General features: G+C 50.7%; 1 protein-coding gene across 3 annotated transcripts in view; it reads left to right on the plus strand.

Moving 5' to 3' along the window:
- Positions 1-21,599, plus strand: part of Shank2 (SH3 and multiple ankyrin repeat domains 2) — a 470,619-nt gene that overhangs the window by 61,996 nt on the left and 387,024 nt on the right. For all 3 annotated transcript variants that reach the window (XM_076555951.1, XM_076555924.1, XM_076555928.1), the window contains exon 4: positions 20,174-20,377. In XM_076555951.1, the coding sequence (XP_076412066.1) occupies positions 20,174-20,377 (204 nt within the window). The remainder of the gene's footprint in view (positions 1-20,173; positions 20,378-21,599) is intronic.

Consider the following 21,599-nt stretch of genomic DNA (forward strand, 5'->3'; position numbering starts at 1 on the left):
GATGTGCTGAAGTTTTTAATTAGTTTTTTTTGATAACACATAAAGAAGTGGGTTTTCTTGTGACATTTTCATAACACATGTCATTAAACTTTGTTCTTACTCATCTTCACTCCCACTGTCCTTCCCTGCCCCCTGTCCCTCCCCCTGTCCCTCCCCTGTCCCTCCCTGCCCCCTCTATCTCCCCCTGTCCCTCACTGCCCCCTCTATCTCCCTCTGTCCCCCCTGCCCTCGTCCCTCCCTCCCCCTGCCCCTCCCTGGCCCCTCTCCCTCCCCCTGTCCTTCCCTGCCCCCTCTATCTCCCTCTGTCCCTCCCTGCCCCCGTCCCTCCCTCCCCCTGTCCCTCCCCCCGTCTCTCCCTCCCCCTGTCCTTCCCTGCCCCCTCTCCATCCTCCTGTCCTTCCCTGCCCCCTGTCCCTCCTCCCATCTCTCCCTGCACCCATCCCTGCCCCCGTCCCTCCCTGCCCCCGTCCCTCCCTGCCCCCGTCCCTCCCTGCCCCCGTCCCTCCCTGCCCCCGTCCCTCCCTGCCCCCTCTCCCTCCCCCGTCCCTCCCTGCCCCCTGTCCCTCCCCCTGCCCCTCCCTGCCCCCTCTCCCTCCCCCATCTCTCCCTGCCCCCTGTCCCCCCACTGTCCTTCCCTGCCCCCTCTACCTCCCCCTGCCCCTCCCTGCCCCCTCTCCCTCCCCCATCTCTCCCTGCCCCCTGTCCCCCCCACTGTCCTTCCTTGCCCCCTGTCCCTCCCTGCCCCCTCTAACTCCCTCTATCCCTCCCTGCCCCCTCTACCTCCCCCACTCTCCTTCCCTGCCCCCTCTACCTCCCCTCACTCCTCTTCCCTGTCCCACCTCTACCTTCCCCCCCACTATCCCCCCAACTGTCCTTCCCTGTCCCTCTACCTCTTTGTTGGCCTCCTTCCTCCTCCCAAATAGCCTCCACCTTCTCCCCCCTCACAATACCCTTTCTACTCCCCACCCCGCCACACATTCAAATCTAGATTGTTTATATGAGAGAAAGCATGCAGTATTTGTCTTTTTGAGTCTGGCTTATTTTGCCTAACAAAACAATCTCCAGTTTCATCTGTTTTTCCTACAAATGTCATGTTTTCATTCTTTATGGCTGTATAAGATTCCAATGCCTATATACACCATATTTTCTCTATTCATGCATCTGACATGAATAAGCTGTTGTGAATAGTGTAGCAGCAAACATCCCAGTCTGTAGAAGGAATATGGAGGATCAGAAGGGAGCCGGTGAGAGGGGGAGCAGATGGTCTGGGGTCTAAAAACACCCAGAACAAAAGGCTCATGATGCGCCCACTGACTGCCAGGTACTCAGACCTGGTTTACACATGTAACTCAGTGTGGGAAGGTGGCCGGTGAGCAGCCTGTGTGGAAAACAATCCTGGGACCACGGTCTTGCTTACTGTTATCACTTTGCATGTGCTTCTACCCTGGAAGGTCCACTGAGTTATCCCTGCTGCCATAGTGTTCCTTAGCAGCCAGGATGGGTCAGGTGACTGGGGAAGGTTCACAGGACTCTGAGTATAGGCACAGTACGATATAGCCTGGGCAGCCCCAGCACTGACATCTGCAAGCCCAGGTTTCCTGCCTGCTTTGACCAGTTCCTGGCTGGTGACCTTCACTGTGATGCAGACCCATTTCTCCACACGTCTTGCATCTGCTTGCACCCACTGGCATTACCGGGCATGCTGGGAAGGGATGCCTTGGACACCTCTACTGACGACTGGACTTGCAATAGCACTTTGTTACTGGAAGGGCCTCTCAGGAGCGTAATCAGTTTTGGAACTTTCTGAAGACCATTTCACTTCATTTTGTTCAAGACAAACAAAACCCCTGGAGGCAGAGACAGGCACTCCCACGGGTATGAGTTGTCAGCAACAGAGCGGACATTGTTCCCGCATGCCGTCCCTTGCGGGCTAAGTCCTCCATCTAGCTGGGGACATGACACAGTTCCTGGAATCCTGCCCAGAGGAGCTGCATAGAGCTGCCAGCCAGCTTGCCCCAGGGGCCCCCAGTGCCTGTACACTGGGTGGTGGCGCTTGGAGAGGCTGCGGGACTGTCCTTCACTGCCCCCCCCCCTCAGGCCCTGATGCCTCCTGTTGCTTGCCATTTCTGAGATCACAACTCCAGTGAGTCCTAAGCTTTGGGCCAGCAGAGCCTAGGGCAGTGTTGACAAAGCGCCCTGGAGCCCTGGCTGGGCAGGGCTTGGGGGGTGGGTTTAGAGGACAAGCAGGAGTTGGCGAAGGGTGCCGGGCGCATGTTGAAGCATAGTTTTGCATCATTCCAAATGTGGTGTGCTACTGGCACTGGCCATGCAACTTGGCCTTTTAAAAAGTGGCGTGTGCCCAAATCAACGCCGAGTCAAGTGGCTCTTCCGTTATAATTTTGGAGAATGGCGAATGAGGGAGCGGGCACAGCGCTGGCCGTGGCCGAGCAGCACAGTAGCACTGGTTGGACCCACCTTTGTCCTACGGAGGTGGAAGAAGAGCACTGTGTGTGTGTGTGTGTCGGGGGAGGAGGGGGCTTGAGGGTTCCCAGCAGCGGCCCCTCAACCTCCAGTCAGACTTGGCAGCAGGAGCTGAGCCAAAGCTAGTCAAAGCCCCCATCTCCTCCACCCGGCCACCGTGGCTCATCTTCTGGCAGCCGCTGCAGGGAAACGAGGCTGGCCCCTTTTGCCTTAATTAGTACTTCCATTTATGACATAGATATATCTTCCTATGGGGTATTTCATTTAGCAAAGAGCTTTTCAGCTACCACCCTGACCCTCTTAAGGACTATTTATTGCAGTTCATCCGTCCTCTCTCTTTGTTTGGCTCTCTCTGTCCCTATCTCACTCACGTCCCTCCCCAAAGCCACTGCTCCAGATTTGGCACTCCTAGAAGTCTCTGCCTCTCCCTCTCCTGCCTCCCCCCGCCCCCACCTCACATCAGCCCCCATCTGTCTGCCACCTGCTTCCGAGTGGTCCATCCAATATGCCTGACTCAGAAATACCCTTGATCATTGTGCTTGTCCGTGAAGTTGAACTGGAGCTCCAGGCACAGTACAGTCATCTCCGTCTTGTGCTTTTGGTCACAGGCAGGTGACTGTCAGGCTGGCTTTTCAGATATAAAATTTATTGTGCTTTTGAATACCAGGGAAACTCAGCTTACTGTGAAGATGCTTGAACCCACGTCCCTGTCCAGTGGCTGAGAACAAAGGACCATGGGGTGGCCATCCATGGTGAAAGTGTGCAGGAAGGCTGGCACCCAGCTTGATCACCTTGACCAGCCATTTGAACATTGTTCTTGGCCCCAGGGGAGTAGAGAATGTGGCACTTCTTCCAAGGCTCATGGTGTCTGTGCTTTTGGAACACAGGCAGCTGGTCTGGGTGGTGGGGGCTGTGAGGCACAATGGCACCTTCCTTCTACGTCAGGCAGGTTTGTTCTGGGTTGTTTAGGATGTACCACAGAGGATGTGGCTCCACGTGGCTCACCTTTCCCCTTGTTCCCTATAGCATCAAAGCACTTGTCACTAAATTTTGGGCTAATGACTAAGTGTCCTAGCTAAGTCACTAATGGGAAGGCCCCCAGTGGAGGGTCTGGGTCCACAGTGCCTGGCTCCCCAGCCAAAGCTCCTGGTCCCACCATCTAGCTTGGATCTAAACTTGCAGGCAGCTTACAGCTCACAGCTAGCCATTCCCAGTCTCTGATTCCTGCCAGCGGCTCCTACCTGCAGAATTCCTTCCTCTGGAATCCCAGCTCTCCCCTGCCCATGTCATTATCTTCCCTATCTAGCTCAGGGACACCTGGCTCCCTGCATCATCTGTCTGGCATGTATCCCTAGCTCACGTTCTGCCCTGGACCCACCACCACCACATCCCCAGTATGACAACATCTCACCAAGCGAGAGCTCACTTCTCTTGGACACTTTGTGGAAAGCACAGAGGCCCCTACTGAGTCTGGGAGTGGTCTGGACCATGGCCCTTCCCTTCGTCCTCCTTGTACCCATACACCTGGCCCAACTCTCAGCTTCTCCCTCGCCAGGGTTACCTTTAAAAAAGACTGCCCCCAAACAGCCAGAACAGCTTTATTGATTTATAACTTGTACAGATCACAGAGTCTGTTTGTTTTAAGCATGCTGGTCAAGCATTTCTAGTAAATTTGGCAAGCTGTGCGCCCATTTCCTCCATCTAGGTATGGGGCATTCCACCACCCCAGGAAGATCCCTCACACCACTTCCAGCCTGACAAATTCGTATCTACCCTCTATGTCTATGGTTCTTCCTGTTCTGGACATTTCCAGGTAGACCAGGCCACACAGTCTGTGGCCTCAGTAACTGGGGCGTCACCCAGCAGTATGGTGGTCACTGCCTTTTTATTTTATAATTTAATTTAATTTTACATATCAGCCATGGATTTCCTTGTTCTCCCTCTGCCCCGCATTCCCCCAGACACCCCCCCCCCCCCCCGTTCCCATCTCCTCCAGGGCAAACACTCCCCTGGGGATTGAGTTCAACCTGGTAGATTCAGTGCAGGCAGGTCCAGTCCCCTCCTCCAGAATGAGCCAAGCGTCCCTGCATAAGCCCCAGGTTCCAAACAGCCAGCTTTCAGCTCTTTGAGGACTTCTTTCTACCCCAGAGGGATCTCAGACACTCCTCTATCCAGGCAGACGCTCCCCCTGACTTTCTCAGATCTTTAGCGGCCTTGAGTTGTGATTTCTCTCACAACGCCTGAGGAGCTCTTTGCCCGGTGTCTATCTCCCTTGGTTCCCTGTGTGTTTTGCTAATGTAGCCACAGCTGAGACACCACACTAAAGCCTGGCTGGAGGGACTGGGCTCACTTAAGCCTCCCCTGTCAGTCAAGAAGGGACATTTGAGTTAAGCCCCAGGGATGCATTTCCTGGGGAAGATGTGTACCCAGAACTTCCAAGGGACAACTGTCCATGAAATCTGTGTGTTGAAGCCACAAAGGTGGCCACATGCTGTGGTACAGTATGTGTGGTTGAGGGAGGCAAGCGTAGAGGTGGACTGAGACATGGCCATGGCGTGGTGGTCTGGGTGGCCGAGTGAGTTCTGTTCAGAGCATGTGACTTGACTAAATTTGTCCACATGGCCTTGGCTGTTGTGGCTGGAGGAAAGCCAGAAGAAGAAGCAGATGGGAGACTCCTGGGAGTCAGGTAGAGGGCTGGCAGGGAAAGAGACTGCACATGCTCCAGATGACAGGACAGGACTGATAAGATCAGAGCCACCAGCTCTTACCAGAGAGTCCTGGGTGGAGGGGAGGAGTGTATAGAGCCCCTAACAATGACCTGTCAATCAGTTTGAAGTAGAATGCCTGTCATGGCAATTTCTGAGAACAGCTGCAAAACCCCATTTTCTTTCTTTTTTCCTCATTTTCATGTGTGTAGTATACACATGTGTGTGTGTGTGTGTGAGAGAGAGAGAGAGAGAGAGAGAGAAAGAGAGAGAGAGAGAGAGAGAGAGAGAGAGAGAGAGAGAGAGAGAGAGAGAGAGAGTTGGAGTACTTGTGCTTGTGGAGGCCCAAGGGTGATGTAGGGAATCACCCTTGATTACACCTCTCCCACCTTGTTGGTTGAAGCAGGGTCTCTCAGTCAAATCCAGAGCTCGCCTATGAAGTGACTAGGCTTGCTGGGCAGCTTGCTCTGGGGATCCTCCTTCTGAGGGTGGGACTATAGGGATCTGAACTTGGATCCTCATGCGAGCATGGCAAACGCTTTGGCTGCTGATCATCTCCTCAGCCTCCACTTTCTTTCTTTAAAGAAATCTCATCATGCCAGGCAGTGGTGGTGCACGCCTTTAATCCCAGCACTCAGGAGGCAGAGGCAGGGGGAGATATTGATGTAACCAACCGTCTTATTAAATAAGAAACACAGAAACAATGTAAAAGAGAAAGCCGAGAGGTCAGAGCTCGGAGCTAAAATCTCACCCTTCCTCCTGCTGTCCCAGCTTCGCGAAAGAGAGCTACTTCCTGTCTGTACGCCTTTTTTATAGTATTATTGTTCTGCCTTCTCATTGGTTGTAAACCCAAACATGTGACGGCCTCGTCACTGTCTGAATGTACAGCCCCCTAGGTCTTAAAGGCATATGTCTCCAATGCTGGCTATATCCCTGAACACACAGAGATCTATGGGATTAAAGGCGTGTGCCACCACCGCCACACTCTTGCTATGGCTCTAATAGCTCTGACCCCCGGACAACTTTATTTATTAACATACAATCAAAATCACATTTCAGTACAATTAGATTACCACCACAGGGAATCTCTGTGATTTCAAGGCCAGTCTGTCTACAGAGCAAGTTCCAGAACAGGCTCCAAAGCTACACAAAGAAACCCTGTCTCAAAAAAAAAAAAAAAAAAAAAAAAAGAAGAGGAGGAGGAGGGAGGAATCTCATCATAATTCATGTAACTGCACAGTTCATGGACAGTGTATGCTTCCGTGAATCTCAGGGTATTCACAGGTGGGGGACACTGCCTCCCTCAGTCATAGTGTTTTCTTAACCCTGGAGGAATCCATGCACCAGCTAGCTGTCTGTCCTCTCGTGGATCTCTCTGTAGCCTTTTCTGCTCTGCACATGCAGGGTAAGTGGAGTCACAGGATGGCTGGACTGAAAGATGGAGACTAGCTCTGTAGGGTCCTGTCTTCCCTATCGGAGATGTGTGTGTTCCCTCACATACCAACGCTCACAAATCCACTGGGGTTCTTGGTTTGTTTCTTATTTTTAATTTTTTTTTCAGACAGGATTTTTCTATGTAGATCAGATTGGCCTTGAACTTCTGACAATTTCCCTGCCTCAGCCTCATCAGTGCTGGGACTGAAGGGATAAGCCATCATGCTGACTGACTTTTTAAACGTCATGTGGTAGTCTCCCTGATCAACTCCGACACGCAGAACTCCTGTGTCAAAAGTTTCATCTATGCTGACGGCTGCACTTCACTTTGCCCATCTCTCTCAGAATGAACTTTCCTTATACAGCTTTAAAATATTAATTTATCTAATCAATTTTATTTATTTATTTATTTACTTACTTATTTGTGTGTATGTGCCCATGTGTACATACCATGGCATGTGTGTGGAGGTCAGAGAACAGCTTGTGGTAGTTAGTTCTCTCTTCTACCATGTAGGTTATTGAGATTGAACTCAGGTCATTAGGCTTAGTGACCTCAGCCCTCTCTCTAGCCCAGAATGGACTCTCTTTTTTACTTGCTTGGTACTCACCCACAGGAGGTTTATTTGGGACTAAAGACTTGACTAGAGATTACTTACATGTGAATTTGATTAGGCACATTTTCTGCTCTAAAAGAAAAGCCACCCAACAGGACTGACATGATGCTTCATCTCCATTGCCAATTTGACTGGATTTGGAATCACCCGGGAGACACACCTTTTGGTGTCTGCAAGCGTGTTTCCAGAGAGGCATCCAGGTAGCATCATTCCATAGGCTGGGGTCCTGGACTGAATAGGAAGAAGAAAGTTAGCAGAGCACCAGCATTCATCTCTCTCTGCTTCCTGGCTGTGGATGTGACGTGACACTCCTGTGCCGTGCCTTCCCAACCACGATGGGCTGTGCCCTCAAACTGTGAGCCAGATAAACCCTCCTTTCCTGAAGTTGCTTTTGTTTCAACAATGAAGAAAGTCACAGAAACAACTGGGTAGTAGATGACACTGATAATGGTCCTCATTTAGAGGTTTGGAATTTAAGGACAGTGGCCATAGCTGATGCCCAACCATCCAGCCAGGCCCAGGAGGCTGAGGATGCTTAAGAAGAATTTTATTCTTCATTTAAAGAAAATCTTGAAAATAATAAATATTGTGGGCTCCATGGTGTCTATTACACAGATCTGTGACCACAGGCAATCTTCCACTTTTTAGTGAGCTTTCCTGATACAGTCTTTGCCCTCATTTCTAGTCCCTCTCCTCAGGGTCTCTCTCTCTCTCTCTCTCTCTCTCTCTCTCTCTCTCTCTCTCTCTCTCTCTCTCTCTCTCAGCAGTTTTGATATGTAGCCCAGGCTGGCCATAAACTCATGATTCTCCTGCCTTAGCCCCAAAAGTGCTGAATCATAGGAATATGTCACCATGTGCATCCCCTTACCCATCCATCTGCCCACACATCTAACCACCCACCAGCTCAATCATCCATCCCTTATCTGCCCATCCATCCATTCTTCTACCCACTCACCCATCCTCCCATTCTTGCAAACATCCAAGTGTCCATCTGTCCATCTATCCTTTTGCAGCATAGAAACTGATGCTTCCGATTTTGTGTCTACTTAGAGCGACTGCCCAGTGTGCTTTGTAGTGGATAGCTGGATCACTGTTGAGAGAGAGAGAGAAGGCATGGTGTTCGATTTCCTTTATCTCATCACTTAAACCAAAGGAAGCCCCCATCCCCATCTACTCGGCAGTGCTACCAGGATAATCCGGTTCCCCGTGCTCCAGCCGAGCAGTTCCACTTCACAGCTTTCGTCATGAATTTGGTGTATCATATGTTGTTTGAAAGAGAGCAGAGGCCCTGGGGCCCTGTCATGCAGGGAACTGAGGAAAGGCGACCTTGATCCTGTGGCTATTATTCCTCTCTCATGACGCCATTGCAACAGGTGGAGAGGGACTCGGTTTTCATACCTAACGTTTTCAAACAACTAAACCAGGCTGAGCCAAGTCTCTTCTCTGTTGTCAGGATCCTGTGCTGCCCCTTCCTCTGCTGGATGTCAGGCTGGAGTTTTATACGCAAGGTCAGGTGACCTAGCTTGCAGGGGTCTCGGAACCCAGACAGAATCAGCCAGCATGGTGTGCTTTTCTGCTTAAGTTCACCGCTAATTCCCACTTAATTCTCTTTGAGAAAATAACTTCTGGGAAATGGAAGCCTCGTCCTGGAATTACCCAGGGTCTATACAAAAACCCAATGAATCCCACATGGAGGTGGAATGCTGAGGCTCAGAGGCCAGGTTAAGCAAAGAGCATGTAGCACCTTCTCTGCTGGTGTCCCATGATGAGTTAGTTACCAGGAAAGTGATCCAGTCATCCATGTGAAAGCTGAGGGCAGGGCTGTCTTCTAACATCTTTGCTCTGTATGTGTATGTGAGGGGGTACAGTCAAGAAACAGCTGAAATGGCAACTCCATGGGGGAGGGTTTATTATGAATAAAAGAGAGAAAATATCCAGAGGCATCTGGAAGAGTCCAGAGCAGAGAGAAAAGAGAGCAGACTGGACATGGCCAGGACTAGGGAGGTGGGAGAGAACAGTGGAGAGAGCAAGACATAGAGAACAGCGAGAAACAGAGCAGTGGAGATAGCGGGAAGGCAAGGAGCTGGCAAGAGAGAGTAGCAAGAGTAGCTGGGTTCTAAGGAGGATGGGGAGCTGCAGGGAGGGAAGCCTGTGAGCTGGAGGAGTTTAGGGTAGAGGGGGAGATGAGAAGGGCTAGTGTGGGGCTTTGAAATGGATGGCAAGTACTTGTGAGTAGGGACTGAAGAGCCTGGCAGCCAGCATGGGCTTTGATATGCTACCACAACTGCATGCCAATGGAGAGAGAGCCATGTACTTCCTGCCAGAGGCAAGGGGAATGACTGCTTTGGGGACGGAAAACACATTTCACAAGTTCCTGAGGAATGCTGGCTTTTATCTAGCCACTAGAAATACTTCTATAGTGCAGCTTAAGCTCATTTCTGGATACATGGAGGGCCTGAGACCCAACAGTGTTATCAGAAATTTAGGGTTGTCATATGTAATTGGGGAAGTTGAGGGGGTCCCCTCAGTTCTTAGTAGTGTTAATAAAAGAGTTTAAGAACAGACACGGAGAAAAGCTGGAGGTCCATCTTATTGTATTTAAAAGAAAAACCCCAGTGTAGGCAAGCTATAGGTCTAGGTGCTTGCCCAGTAGAGGGGGATAGAGAAGAGGAAGACACAGGTAGGGAAAGCAGCTATGTGGTGGCAAGGAGGGTGTCAGAGAAAGGAGTAAAAAGGCCCAGGGTGCTGGAGAAAGCCTACTGAGGCTCTGGCCAGAGTCCCAAAGGAGCCAGAGGGAAGAAAAAGGAAATGTTACTCATTTCTGAGTCAGAGCTCAGATGAGCAAACCTAACGGAACCTAGGAACTACACAGAGAGCAGAAACTCTGGGAGGGAAAAATACATTATCTTATTCAAGGGATAATTATTCCTCCCGTATCCTTATCACGGCAAGTGAGCTTTCCTGAGAGGCGTTCCCTTGGCCAGGTGGTTGGCTGGTTCTACTGGATTAACAGTTAGGGGACGAACAATGGTGTGTCTCTACCTGGAGGTGGGTTGCATATTTATGACCAGAAGGAAACAGCTTCCTCTTAATGGGCCCCCAAGGCCACTCTTAAGAGTTAGGTTTTCAGGATCCCCTCATCTTGTCTCTGACTCTGCTTCCCAGCTTGGCTGTTCCCACCTTGTCTCTTCACTGGTAGGTGAACTCCCTCTCGACCCCACCCCCAACTCCTACCACTTCCTGCCTGTGATTTGTTCCCACCTGGCCCGCCTCTCTTCTCCTGATTAGCTTTGATTAATCTCCCTCCTTCACTCTACTGGGAGGGACTTGCAGCTGATAAAGAAAGCCTCAGGGGTTCCCTGAGTTCCTGGCAGCTGTGTGGCTCTGGAAACGTGAAGTTTTGGGAGTGCCCCACCTGGGATGCAGGGGTGTTGATGAGGATGGTAAGGGCTTTGTCAATGCACCTGACTCTGACTCAGGGCAGTCCCTCCACTTCACTTCATTGCTTTTACGCTGACTACGGTAGCCAGAGTCTGTCTACTTTGTGACATCTCTGCCTGAAAGAGTGGCTAAGGAGGAAAATTAACTCATCTTCAAGGAGCACACGAGCCCTGGTGGTCTGAGCAGCGCCTCTCAGTTCAGTCTCACCTTAACAGTAGGAGAGGCTTCGCCACAGCATCAGATGGCTGCAGTTAAGCGTCTGCGATTGAAGTGTTCTAATTGGAAAAGGGCATCCACAGCCACGGTCTCCTTCATCAAATTCTCAGAAGCAAGAGCCTGGCCCTTGGACTTCAGCATCATGGTGTTAGCCTGCCTTTCTAGGTCAAGGTCACCACTTCCCTTTAAAGTTTCAGGTGTTGGCCTCAGTCATGTTTGGGCACTGACTGCCACAAGCCCCAGTGTGATTGATGGGCCTTTGCTCAAGGCAAAAACCATTTCATTTGGATGGCTGCATTTGTGAGCCAGTCACAGCATGGGTTGACCTTGGATTGCTGTTTTTCAGAGCAGGTGCAGATAATGCAGATTGCAGACAGACAGACAGCCAGGGCAAAAATCTTCCTCAGTGCACCTTGCCTCAGTTTCCACCAAGCCTACGTTCAATATGGGTCATCCAAATGCGTTGCCAGAGCTGAGGAGATGGCTCAGTTGGTAAAATGCTTGCCTTGCAAGCTCAAGGATCTGAGTTCAATCCCCACCATCCCCATTAAAAAGCCAAGCATAGTGGTACACTTGTAATCCCAACTCTTGGAAGGCAGTGATGAGTAGATTCCTGGGGCTCACTGGCCAGCCAGCATTGCCTAATCGGTGAGTTCCAGGCTGGTGAGAAGAATGGGTCTTGTATCAGCACCTGCATGAATGTGCACTGTCACACACATGAACACACACACAGCATAATGAAGAAATCAGTGATGGTGTGGATGCTCAGTGCAGAGTGGTTTTCAGTGTGAAATGCAATTCCTTGTCAGGAGTATGTGAGGAGCACTCTGGGAGTGCTCTGTCCACACTCATGCCACGGTGTGATCAATGCTAGGGACTCCCTTCCCTGAAAGCTTATCCTCAAGTCCTTTTGGTTTCTGCTGGGTTCCTCGGTCTAAGTGGGTGATTAAGTCTCAACTCAAGAACCAGAGTTAACAGAGGTGGAGGAGGCAGGGACCTGAGAGTAGGTGTAATTCCAGCCTGGGGTTGTGGACCTTCCTGTCCAGGTTGCCCACTGTAATGAGACGTGTTTGTACAGTGTGGTATTTACTGCTTTCCCTGCTTTGTCTAGATGCTCCCCTGCCTTCACTGCAGTCTCGTGGAACAGTCCTTCTGCTCACTCGTCTCAGGCCCCAGATAGACGCGAACACTCTGGCTGGCTCTGTCCACAATACTGCTGTGACTCAGAGCACTCATGTACAGGAAACAAGGGGCAGCCACCCTTCTGCGGTGGTAGGCACGCAGCCCCAGCACTGCGTTTTGTGCCCCACTGATGTTCATTCACATGGGCCGGCAGGCAGGGCAGACCTGCCCCTCAGCCCTCATCATGGGCACGTGCCCTCTATGGGTTGTAGATATCTGCTCTTGGTCATCCAGTCATGCATGTTATAGGATAGGTGCGACCTCTTCTGTTCTAATGTTGGAGACCCTAGGAGCTCGGAGGGCTTTCAAGAGGGGATTAGGGTAAAATAAGGTCAAAAGGAGTGACTCTGAGCCACATGACTGGGGTCCTAATAAGAAGCGGGGACCAGACATAGGGTGACCCTTGGAGGACAGGGAGAAGACTCTACTTGCAAGTCAAGGAGGCAGGTCTCAGGAGGAGCCAGTGCTGAGACACCTCCATCTGGGATGTCCAGCTCCCAGGACAGGGGGAGGGGACACACTGGGTGTGTGCCATGTGGGCTGCGGCTCTGCTGCTGTGGGAACAAACTGATGCACAGTGAGAGACTGAAACACAGAGACTGGGCCTTTTCTGGTTGGATTTGCCAAAGATCAAGACCCTCTGAGCCTTACCCTTGCAAAAGGGTTGGCAGACTATGGCCAGCAAGCACAGTGTGGGAGATTTGTTTTGGTGGTCTCCAAAGCTCCTGCCCTGTGCTGGGTAGCAGACCCGGCCTGAGTGTTTTCACAACCTGTCTGCATGCATGCTAGCTTCTCGCTGCCTGTGCCTGAATATTTCAGTTTCTGGCTCACATCTTGCAAAAACAGTTTCAAATGCATGATCACCAAATACAAGAGCGGGTATTTGGGTGCCATCAAAGATGTCTGGGGCTCGGAGGGAGGGGCTCTGCTCTTTGCTACAAAGCATTCATCTTGGATTTGACTTTGATGATGAACTTCATGGCTGGAGGTATCTGTGTCCCACACTGTTTAGCATCCTGACCAGCCACGGCTCACACTTGTAGCTTGTAGATTTGGGTGGGTGTATTAAATACTTCTCTGTTGCTGTGATAAAACACCTGACCTGACCAAAGCAACTTATAGAGGAAAGAGTTTATTTGTGTCTATGGTTCCAGAGGGATGCGAATCCATGATCGCAGAGTGAGGCATAGCAGCGGAAGTTGGAAGCTCAGAGCGAGAAGCCGAGAGAGTGAATTAGGAATGGTGCAAGTCTTTTAACTCTCAAAGCCCCGCCCCCCAGTGACATACTTCCTCCAGCAAGGCCATACATCCTAAACTGTCCAAGCCGCACCGCCAACTGGGGACCAGGTATTCAAACGAGGGACATCACAGTCAAACCACTACTCAGGAATGTTTCTGAAACTAAGTGAGGTAGCACTTAGTGTGGGGCCATTATCACAAGTAGTAGAGCCACCTCATCCTCAACGTGGTCGTGAAATCTAGGCCTTCCTTGTCTCTTGGTTCTGACAGGAGAATTCTCTTCAGAAATGTTTTCTCTCATGCAGGTCAATTCCAGCAGCATTTGAAAGCTTCTGTGAGGTGACACGGAAAAGTCAGAGCCCCTTGTCCTCCCTCATCTGTTGGGTTATTTGTGGTGCTCTTACCCTGCGAGGAAACGTAAGGAAACACAACAGAATCCACTAACAAGAGTTTTATTAAGATAAGGGAAAGGGACAGATGTGCACAGACCTACAGAAAGACACATGAGTGAAGTGGGGCCGGGAATCATGGCGCCGACTTATAAAGGCTGGGCCGCACCTGTGCACACAGGTCCATGTGGCTATTCCACGCATGCGTGTAGATCACATGGTTGCGCTGCGTGCTTTACACAACCACGCAAAGCCACGGGGTTCTGGTCACGTGAGATGCTTTGACCTGGAAATGACTAGGCGGAAGTGACTAGGTCCTGCCAGGCATGCACGACCATGCCCAACTGTGGGGTGTGTTGTACATCCATATCATCATCCCCACTCATCTCCAAGGAGCTCAGGAGGAGGTGGGAGCACCAGGATCAGCTGAACGCTAGGTGTTTCTGAGAGAGAGGGGGAAGCAGGGCTGTGTCTTGGCAGATGGTGTTGGTGACTTGGTGAGGAAGGACAGCCATCTGTTTGGTAGAAGAGGGACATGTGGGGACCCCAGCTCTTAGGCCACAGGTAAACCCTGGGTGACAGAAGACACAGAAGGAGGGAGGGCAGGCTGTGGAATCTCATGTCCAAGAGTTCATCCTAGTTCTCTTGTTGATGGTAGGAGCAAGGCCTGAGGATGGGTGGGGAGCAGGGGGAGGGGATGATGTAAGTGCAGGGTTCACTGGTGTGGAAGCTCAAGTTAGGCTTGGGTTCCATCATCAATGGTTGATTTAGGGATGCTACAGCATCCTCCATAGGCTCATATGTTTGAAGACTTGGTCCCCAGCTAGTCATGCTGATGTAGGAGGCTGTGCGACCCCTACGGAGAAAGTGGGCCACTTAGTGGGTGGGCCTTGAGGTCCATAGCCTGGCTCCACCTACTTTCTGTCTTGACTCTGCTTAGCCATCTGCCCACACACGAGGAAGCCCCTGCTGTCTCAGCACAGGCCACTCTTGCCACCATGCCTTCTCTACCAAGAGGGACCAAATCCCCTTAAACTAGGGCTTCCCACTTCAGGTGCTTCTGTGGACTATTCTGTCACAAAGATGAAGATAGTAACTAATACTTTGGGCTGCTCAGTTGGGGGCTGCCATCCATCCAGTCCTGCTGTGGTGACATGGTCTGGGTACATTGGCTTCTGGTGAGCACATGTCACACTGCTGGACAGAGTCACTAGCCCTTCGCTGCTAGGGCTGAGGGCTCCTTCCCAGTGTTCTTAGTTCTGAGAATTTATGTTGAGGCAGACATCTTCAGTCCAGTGTTGTGTTGTCCTTCTGAGGGCTCTGTGTTCCTGTGCTTGCCAGAGGTACCCAGCATGGGTAACAGCTGCAGCACAGTTCCAGCTGGGTCCCCAGCACCAGTGTGCAGACTTCTGTTACTTTGTGTTTTGAAAAAGATGCTTGATCTTCCAAACCTTGTTCCTCTTTATGGGGACTAAACTGTGTCCACTGGGTGTCTCCATGTCCAACACTGGGCAAGTTTACTAGAAACTGGAAAATCTGAGCAGAAAATAGTGTTTCCCTGATGTAGGCATGCCCTAAACATCAGTTTCCTTGGGCGGCAAAATGATTATTGGCACCTTCCTGTTTTGCTTGCTCTGTAGTTGGTGTGATCGGATATGGAGGAGTATAATGTGTCAGCTCTCGATGGGAGGGTCTTGGGTTGCTGGGCAGATTTGACATGGGGTGAGATTAAACCCCCTCTGCTCCCTAGGTGTGTCTTTGGGGCACTTGCCTAGGTATCTGTGGCTCAGCTTCCTTGTTTAGAAAACGAGAATAACATTATTAATACAGTAATTATAATATCCACTTATGGCTGTGGTGAATGTGGATAGAGATATTACAGTTCTAATGTGTTAGGATCTTGGATGTTAACAGATACTGTCGTGATTGTTATTACCATTACCATCATTACCATCAAGATCATAACTATCATCACCATCAACATCGTCACCATCATCATCATCACCGTCATTGCCAATTCTTAGTTATTTTTCTACTGCTGTGAAAAAACACCACAATCAAGGCAACTTATAAAAAAAAGTGTTTGATTCGGCTTATGGTTTGAGAGGGTTAGAGGCTGTGAGGCAGAGTGAAGGACAACTGAGAGCTCACATCTTGATCTATAATCATGGGTGTGGTGATCTGAATAAGAAATGGCCCCCATAGACTCACATATTTGTGAATGCTTAGGGAGTAGCATTAGGAGGTGTGGCCTTGTTGGAGGAGGTGTGGCCTTGTTGGAGGAGGTGTGGTCTTGTTGGAGGAGGCATGGCCTTGTTTGAGAAAGTGTGTCACCAAGGTTGAGCTTTGGGGTTTCAAATGCCCAAGTCACGTCCAGGGTTTCTCTTTCTTCCTACTGCCTGCCGATACAGATGTAGAACTCTCAGCTACCTTTCCAGGACCATGTCTGCTTACATGCCACCATGCTTCCTGCCATGACATAATGGACTAAACCCGTGAACTGTAAGCCAGCCCCAATGAAATATTTTCCTTTATAAGAGTGGATGTGGTCATGGTGGGTGTCTCATCACAGTAATAGAGAACCTAACTAAGACAATGAGGCAGAGCAAGAGCAAGAGAGAGCACGTGAGAGCATGAGAGAGAGAGAGAGAGAGAGAGAGAGAGAGAGAGAGAGAGAGAGAGAGAGAGAGAGAGAGAGAGAGAGAGAGAGAACCAGGAACGGCAAGAGTCTTTTGAAACCTGAAAGCTCATCTCCTTCAGTAAGTGTCATGGCATCGGTGTGGGGGTTTACCCGGGCCGTTGGGCCGTTGAATGAAGACTCAGAGGTACCTTAAGAATGAATCTAGCCTTTCGCAGCTGCAGGGGGATCCAGCCCCTAAGGACTGAAGCCTTTCCCTTCACCCAGGGCATTTTTATTTTTCTCCATATTTACACTTTAGCCAGTTGATTTCCATATGTTCAAAACAACCTGAAAGAAGCTTCCAAAAATACAATGCCAAGTGCAAATTTCTGGATTCATCAGGTACCACAGTTTTCCAGATTTCCCAACCAAGTTTTGCATAGGCTTTGTGTCCTTTGTATCCTTGGGAGACTCTCAGACAAGATTCAAGAGAAACAAAGGGTATCTGCTAAACAAGAGTTGGGTTAGGGCTAGGTGCTGCTCTCTGGAGCCAGGCCAGGTGTAACCCAGCAGGCATGTTGCCACAAGTAAGTCCACACCTCTTGATCCTTCCCAAACAGTTCTACCACTGGGAACTAAGCATTCAGACACTCAAGCCTGCAGGGGCCATTCTCATTCAAAGCACTACAGCTGTCAACATCAATCACCATAGGCCTCTCTCACCATCACCACCACCATCGCCACCATTGCTGCCACCACCACTTAAGCCTCTCCAGAAACACTCTAATCGATAGGCCCAGATGTGTGTCTCCTAGGTGATTCCAATCCAGTCAAGCTGACAATCAAGATTAAAGGTCAGCAGCAGGGGATTTACATGTTCGTTCCTTCATGAGGCTGTTGTAGCTGACCCCAGGTTAGGTTGCCAAGCTAACAGATGTGCTGTTTCATACCTCTGAGTTCAGGATGCCAGCAGGGAGTCCCCACAATGCCCCAAGGAAGCCTCTGTCCCACTGTCCAGTTCTGGGGCTTGGCTGGACAAAAAAACCTTCAGCTTTTTTTTTTTTGTCCAGTAGGAACATCACCCTGATAATCTTCCTGAAGCATCCATCCTAAGCATCTTCTGTGACATCCACATTTGCCATCTCTACAATGTCACAGCCTTAGGTCAGGCACACCCTCCTCCAGTGCAGCCTCATCTTAATTGACCACACCTGCAAAAACCCCATTTCTAAATAGGTCACTGTCTTCTTGGGGGCCATATCCCTTGACAGGTATGTTGCGAATGGCCACATGTATTTCTGGCTGCCATGTGGTTCGAGTGAGGCCCAGGCTTTGATTGTGGAATCAAAACTGTGGCAGCTCCGTAGGTCTTGCCCAGCTGGTGGGTGGCAGACCCAGGCCTTGCTGACCTCTGAACTCCTGCTCTTTCCAGAAGGGTCTCTGTGTGACAGACAGTTCTAGTGCTTTCCAAAGCTGCCACTTTGTTCCTCAGGGTTGGTTCTTGCACTAGGGAGGCACACACTGGGCCTCGCTGCTCTGCCCACCAAATGGCAGTGAGTGCCAGCCTTTGTGTAACCTACAATGGCAGACAAATCCTCTGGGAGGTGGCAGGCAGCCCTGGGCCCCACTAGGCACTTGCCAGTTGGCAGTTTCTTGTCGGCCGTGGGGAGGGTTGGTGAAGTGCTCGGTAATGTGGGTGTGAGGGAACCTGAGTTGGGACGTCCCTTCTGTGTACTGTAACCTGAATCCTGCCATGATTCCTGAACTGGGAGTGGTGGGTTACCAGCAGCCCCGGGAGGCCATATCGCTTATCACATTTTTGTTGTGTCAAGATCACAGAGGGTTCTCACCTAGCCCCAGTGGATGGAGGGAAGGGGGCCCATGTGGCTCTTCACTGGAAGGAACAACTGGTCCCACCAGGCCTTGTAACCCAGGAAGGTCAGAGGGTCACCCTGAACTCAGCCAGTGACATCTGAGAAGGGCCAACGGGAGCATTCATTCATGTGTGGGGTGTCAGCTTCCCTGACTGGGGTTCTAGCTGCTAGAGCAGTGTTCAGGGTTGACAGCAGCTGAGCCATTCTGCAACTGTGAGAACCTACTGGTGTTCGGTGACTGGATCCTGAAGGCAGCAGGGCCTTCTGTACCGTGAAGCAGGCACACACTCACTCCCCCTGCTGAGCACTGAATCCTCCTGCTAAGTGCTAAATGCGGCCCCTTTCAGTCAGCCCGCAGCTCTGCAGCTCTTCCTAGCTGGCTTGGCAGCAGGCAAGCACACCCCTGCCCCCTCTGCTATGGATGAACAGTAGAAACCAGTTTTAATCCAACACACATGAGAAGTCTTGGTTGGACATGGACCTGGTCTGGCCTTGTCTTTCCTTAGCTTCCAAGGGGTGCCCCGGAAGGCCACTGGGAATACAACCAAGCCGTCACTATTCCAGTTCTCAGAGGGGAGGGGAGATGCATCTTTTGGAGTGTGGGTGATGGGATTTGGAGGCCCTGCTGGTGCTGCTTAACTGTTTAAGAAATTACCTCTTGCAGTAATTGGTCTGACACCCCCCACCCCAATCAAATATTGCCGCCCCTCACTCTTCGAGTGGTACATGTAGGTTGGGTTTTTTTTTCCATTTTCATGTATGTGTATGTGGTGTGCATGTATGTGTGCCTGTTTGCATAGGTGTGAGCATATGAGTGCCCAAGGTTGATGTCTAGAATCATCCTTGATTGCTTTTCCACCTTATTTAGTGAGGCAGGATCTCAGAGTTTGTCAGTCACCCATATGGCTAGTGTCACTAGCCAGCTCACTCTGGTGGATGCACTGTCTCTGACGACTGAGGTTGGAATTCTAGGTGTGTGCCACACCCACCTGGCATTTATATGAGTTGTAGGGATTTGAACTCCAGTCCTTACACTTTAACCACACAGCCATCTCACCAGCTGTATAGTGCATACAGTTCTGATTTTCTGTTCAGAGACAGTGTTGGTGATATGAATGCTCTTGTCCCTCAGGCCTCCCTTTGTGAACGCCTGAGACAAGATGTCCTCCGTGTCCACTGCCAGGGAGCAAGCCATTGCACCAGGGGTTCCATGTAGGTGGGTGGAAAGTCATGCACAGAACTTATTGTATCTTCATCAGGATGGAGTGTGACTTTTGCACAGATGTACAGTGTATCTGTTAGGTGTTATAAACAAAGAGTATGACCCCGTGTCCTATGGGCCGCATGTGTCCCAGGAGAGCTGTGAATGCCTGAAACAAAAGTGAGGGTGTTTTTTTTGTTTTTTTTTTTTCTTGCTAACTCAATTGCAGTTCTCAAGCATGAACTTTGTAGATGACAATGTTGTGTTCCAGGACAAAATGCATTTGGGAGGATGTGTGGAAGTTAAAAAAAAACATGTCATCATGAGGAACCTGAGTGTCCATAGATCTGGAGATTCAGAGGGGGTCCTGTGACCCCCAGGATATCTTAGGGACAGCTGTACTTAGCTGAGACTCTCAGTGCATGTTCTTCCCACCACAATGCTCTCATGTATGCTGGTGCGCGTGTATGTGCATATGATAATCTTGATGTCAGTCCTAGCTGGTCAGGGAGTCCTGGGGATCATCTTTACCTTCCCAGTGCTGGGGTTCTGGGGTTCAAGCTCAGGTCCCACGCTTCGATGGCAGTCACTTCATTGACTCCCAGACTGGTTGATTTTTGTTTTCCCCAGCCTCTCTAGTTGAGGGGCAAAGGTAAACGTTACTTTGGGGCAGAGGGGACAGGAACAGAAGGAGCAGGACTCCTTTGATCCTGTGCCCAGGTTGGTGGCTCTGATGACCTTTGGCATCCCTGACCCATGTCTCCATTCTCCCCACAGAAGTGCATTCGATTTAACCCGGACGCCACCGTGTGGGTGGCCAAGCAGCGGATCCTGTGCACCCTGAACCAAGGCCTGAAGGATGTACTCAACTATGGGCTCTTCCAGCCGGCCAGCAATGGGCGGGACGGCAAGTTCCTGGATGAGGAGCGGTTGCTGCGGGAATACCCACAGCCCATGGGCCAGGGTGTGCCTTCCCTGGAGGTAACTACCCCCGTGGGGCTGTGTGAGGGTTGGTGCTATGCAGCCTGGGTGCAACTTAACCAGGCTCCTGTTTGTTTAAGATTAGAAAATTACCCGCCCTGTAGTTAAAGTCTGGCTCCTTTGGACCTGTTAGGCATGTGTGTGATAGGTGATTAGCTACAGACAAAAGTGAGAGCTGAGTGTTTGGTGACACCTGGATGTGGACAGGAGCAGGATGCAGAGCATTGCAGTCCAGCAGCAGGCAAGGGCGTCCTCCAGCCTGGCACTGCTCCCTCCGGTCCCATCCCGAAGCTGCACAGGCTGAGCTTGGGAGGCACAAGCCCTCCAGGCAGCCCCGGCGACCCAGTTCTTCAGGACTGACCTGTTTTGACACTTGAAAATCAAGAAAGTTCCATCTGAGCCATGGGTGCACCTTGCCTGCTGTGGACTGGTCATCTTATGTGGGGCAGAGGGAGAGCAGGACACAGCTGCCTCCTGGGGATAGTACAGGGGTTGGCGCTGGAGAGATGGCTCAGGGGTGCTCTCCTAGAGGACCCAGGTTCAGATTCCAGCATCCAAACACACACACACACACACACACACACGCACACGCACACGCACACGCACATGCACACGCACACGTACACACACACATTGCTTGGTGGTTTAGAGCACTTGTTGCTCCTGCAGAGGACCCAGGTTCAAGTCCCAGCACTCCCTGGGTAGCTCACAACCATCTTTACCTCCACTTCCCGGGGATCTAATGCTTGAGGTACACAGATATACATGCAATCAAAACACCCATAGACACAAAATAATAAAATCAAATTAACAGCAGTTTAGATTTTCTTACTTTTATGTGCATGAGTGTTTTACCTGCGTGTATGTATATTCATCAGATATGTGAAGAACCCACAGAAGCCAGAAGCCACCATCAGTCCCCAGCAACTGGAGTTACAGACGGTTGTGAGCCACCATGTGGGTGTAGGAACCTAACCCAGGTCCCCTGGAAGAGCAGCCAGTTCCCCTAACCACTGAGACATCTTTCCAGCTTCCTAAATAACATTTTTAAAAATCTAAAAACAAGGAAAATAATACAAGTCAGACTTCGGTTTGGGAACCAGCTTATGCCTCCACCGGTGTGTTCAGGCACCTGTACCCACCCTTTAAATGAGCTCCTTGGGGTGTGACAGTCTCAGAGTAGGCAGAGGGGGGCACAGTGACCCAGAGTTCAGGAAGGTCA

Source organism: Peromyscus maniculatus, chromosome 1 (assembly GCF_049852395.1).
Source record: "Peromyscus maniculatus bairdii isolate BWxNUB_F1_BW_parent chromosome 1, HU_Pman_BW_mat_3.1, whole genome shotgun sequence".
In the NCBI taxonomy this organism is placed as follows: domain Eukaryota; kingdom Metazoa; phylum Chordata; class Mammalia; order Rodentia; family Cricetidae; genus Peromyscus; species Peromyscus maniculatus.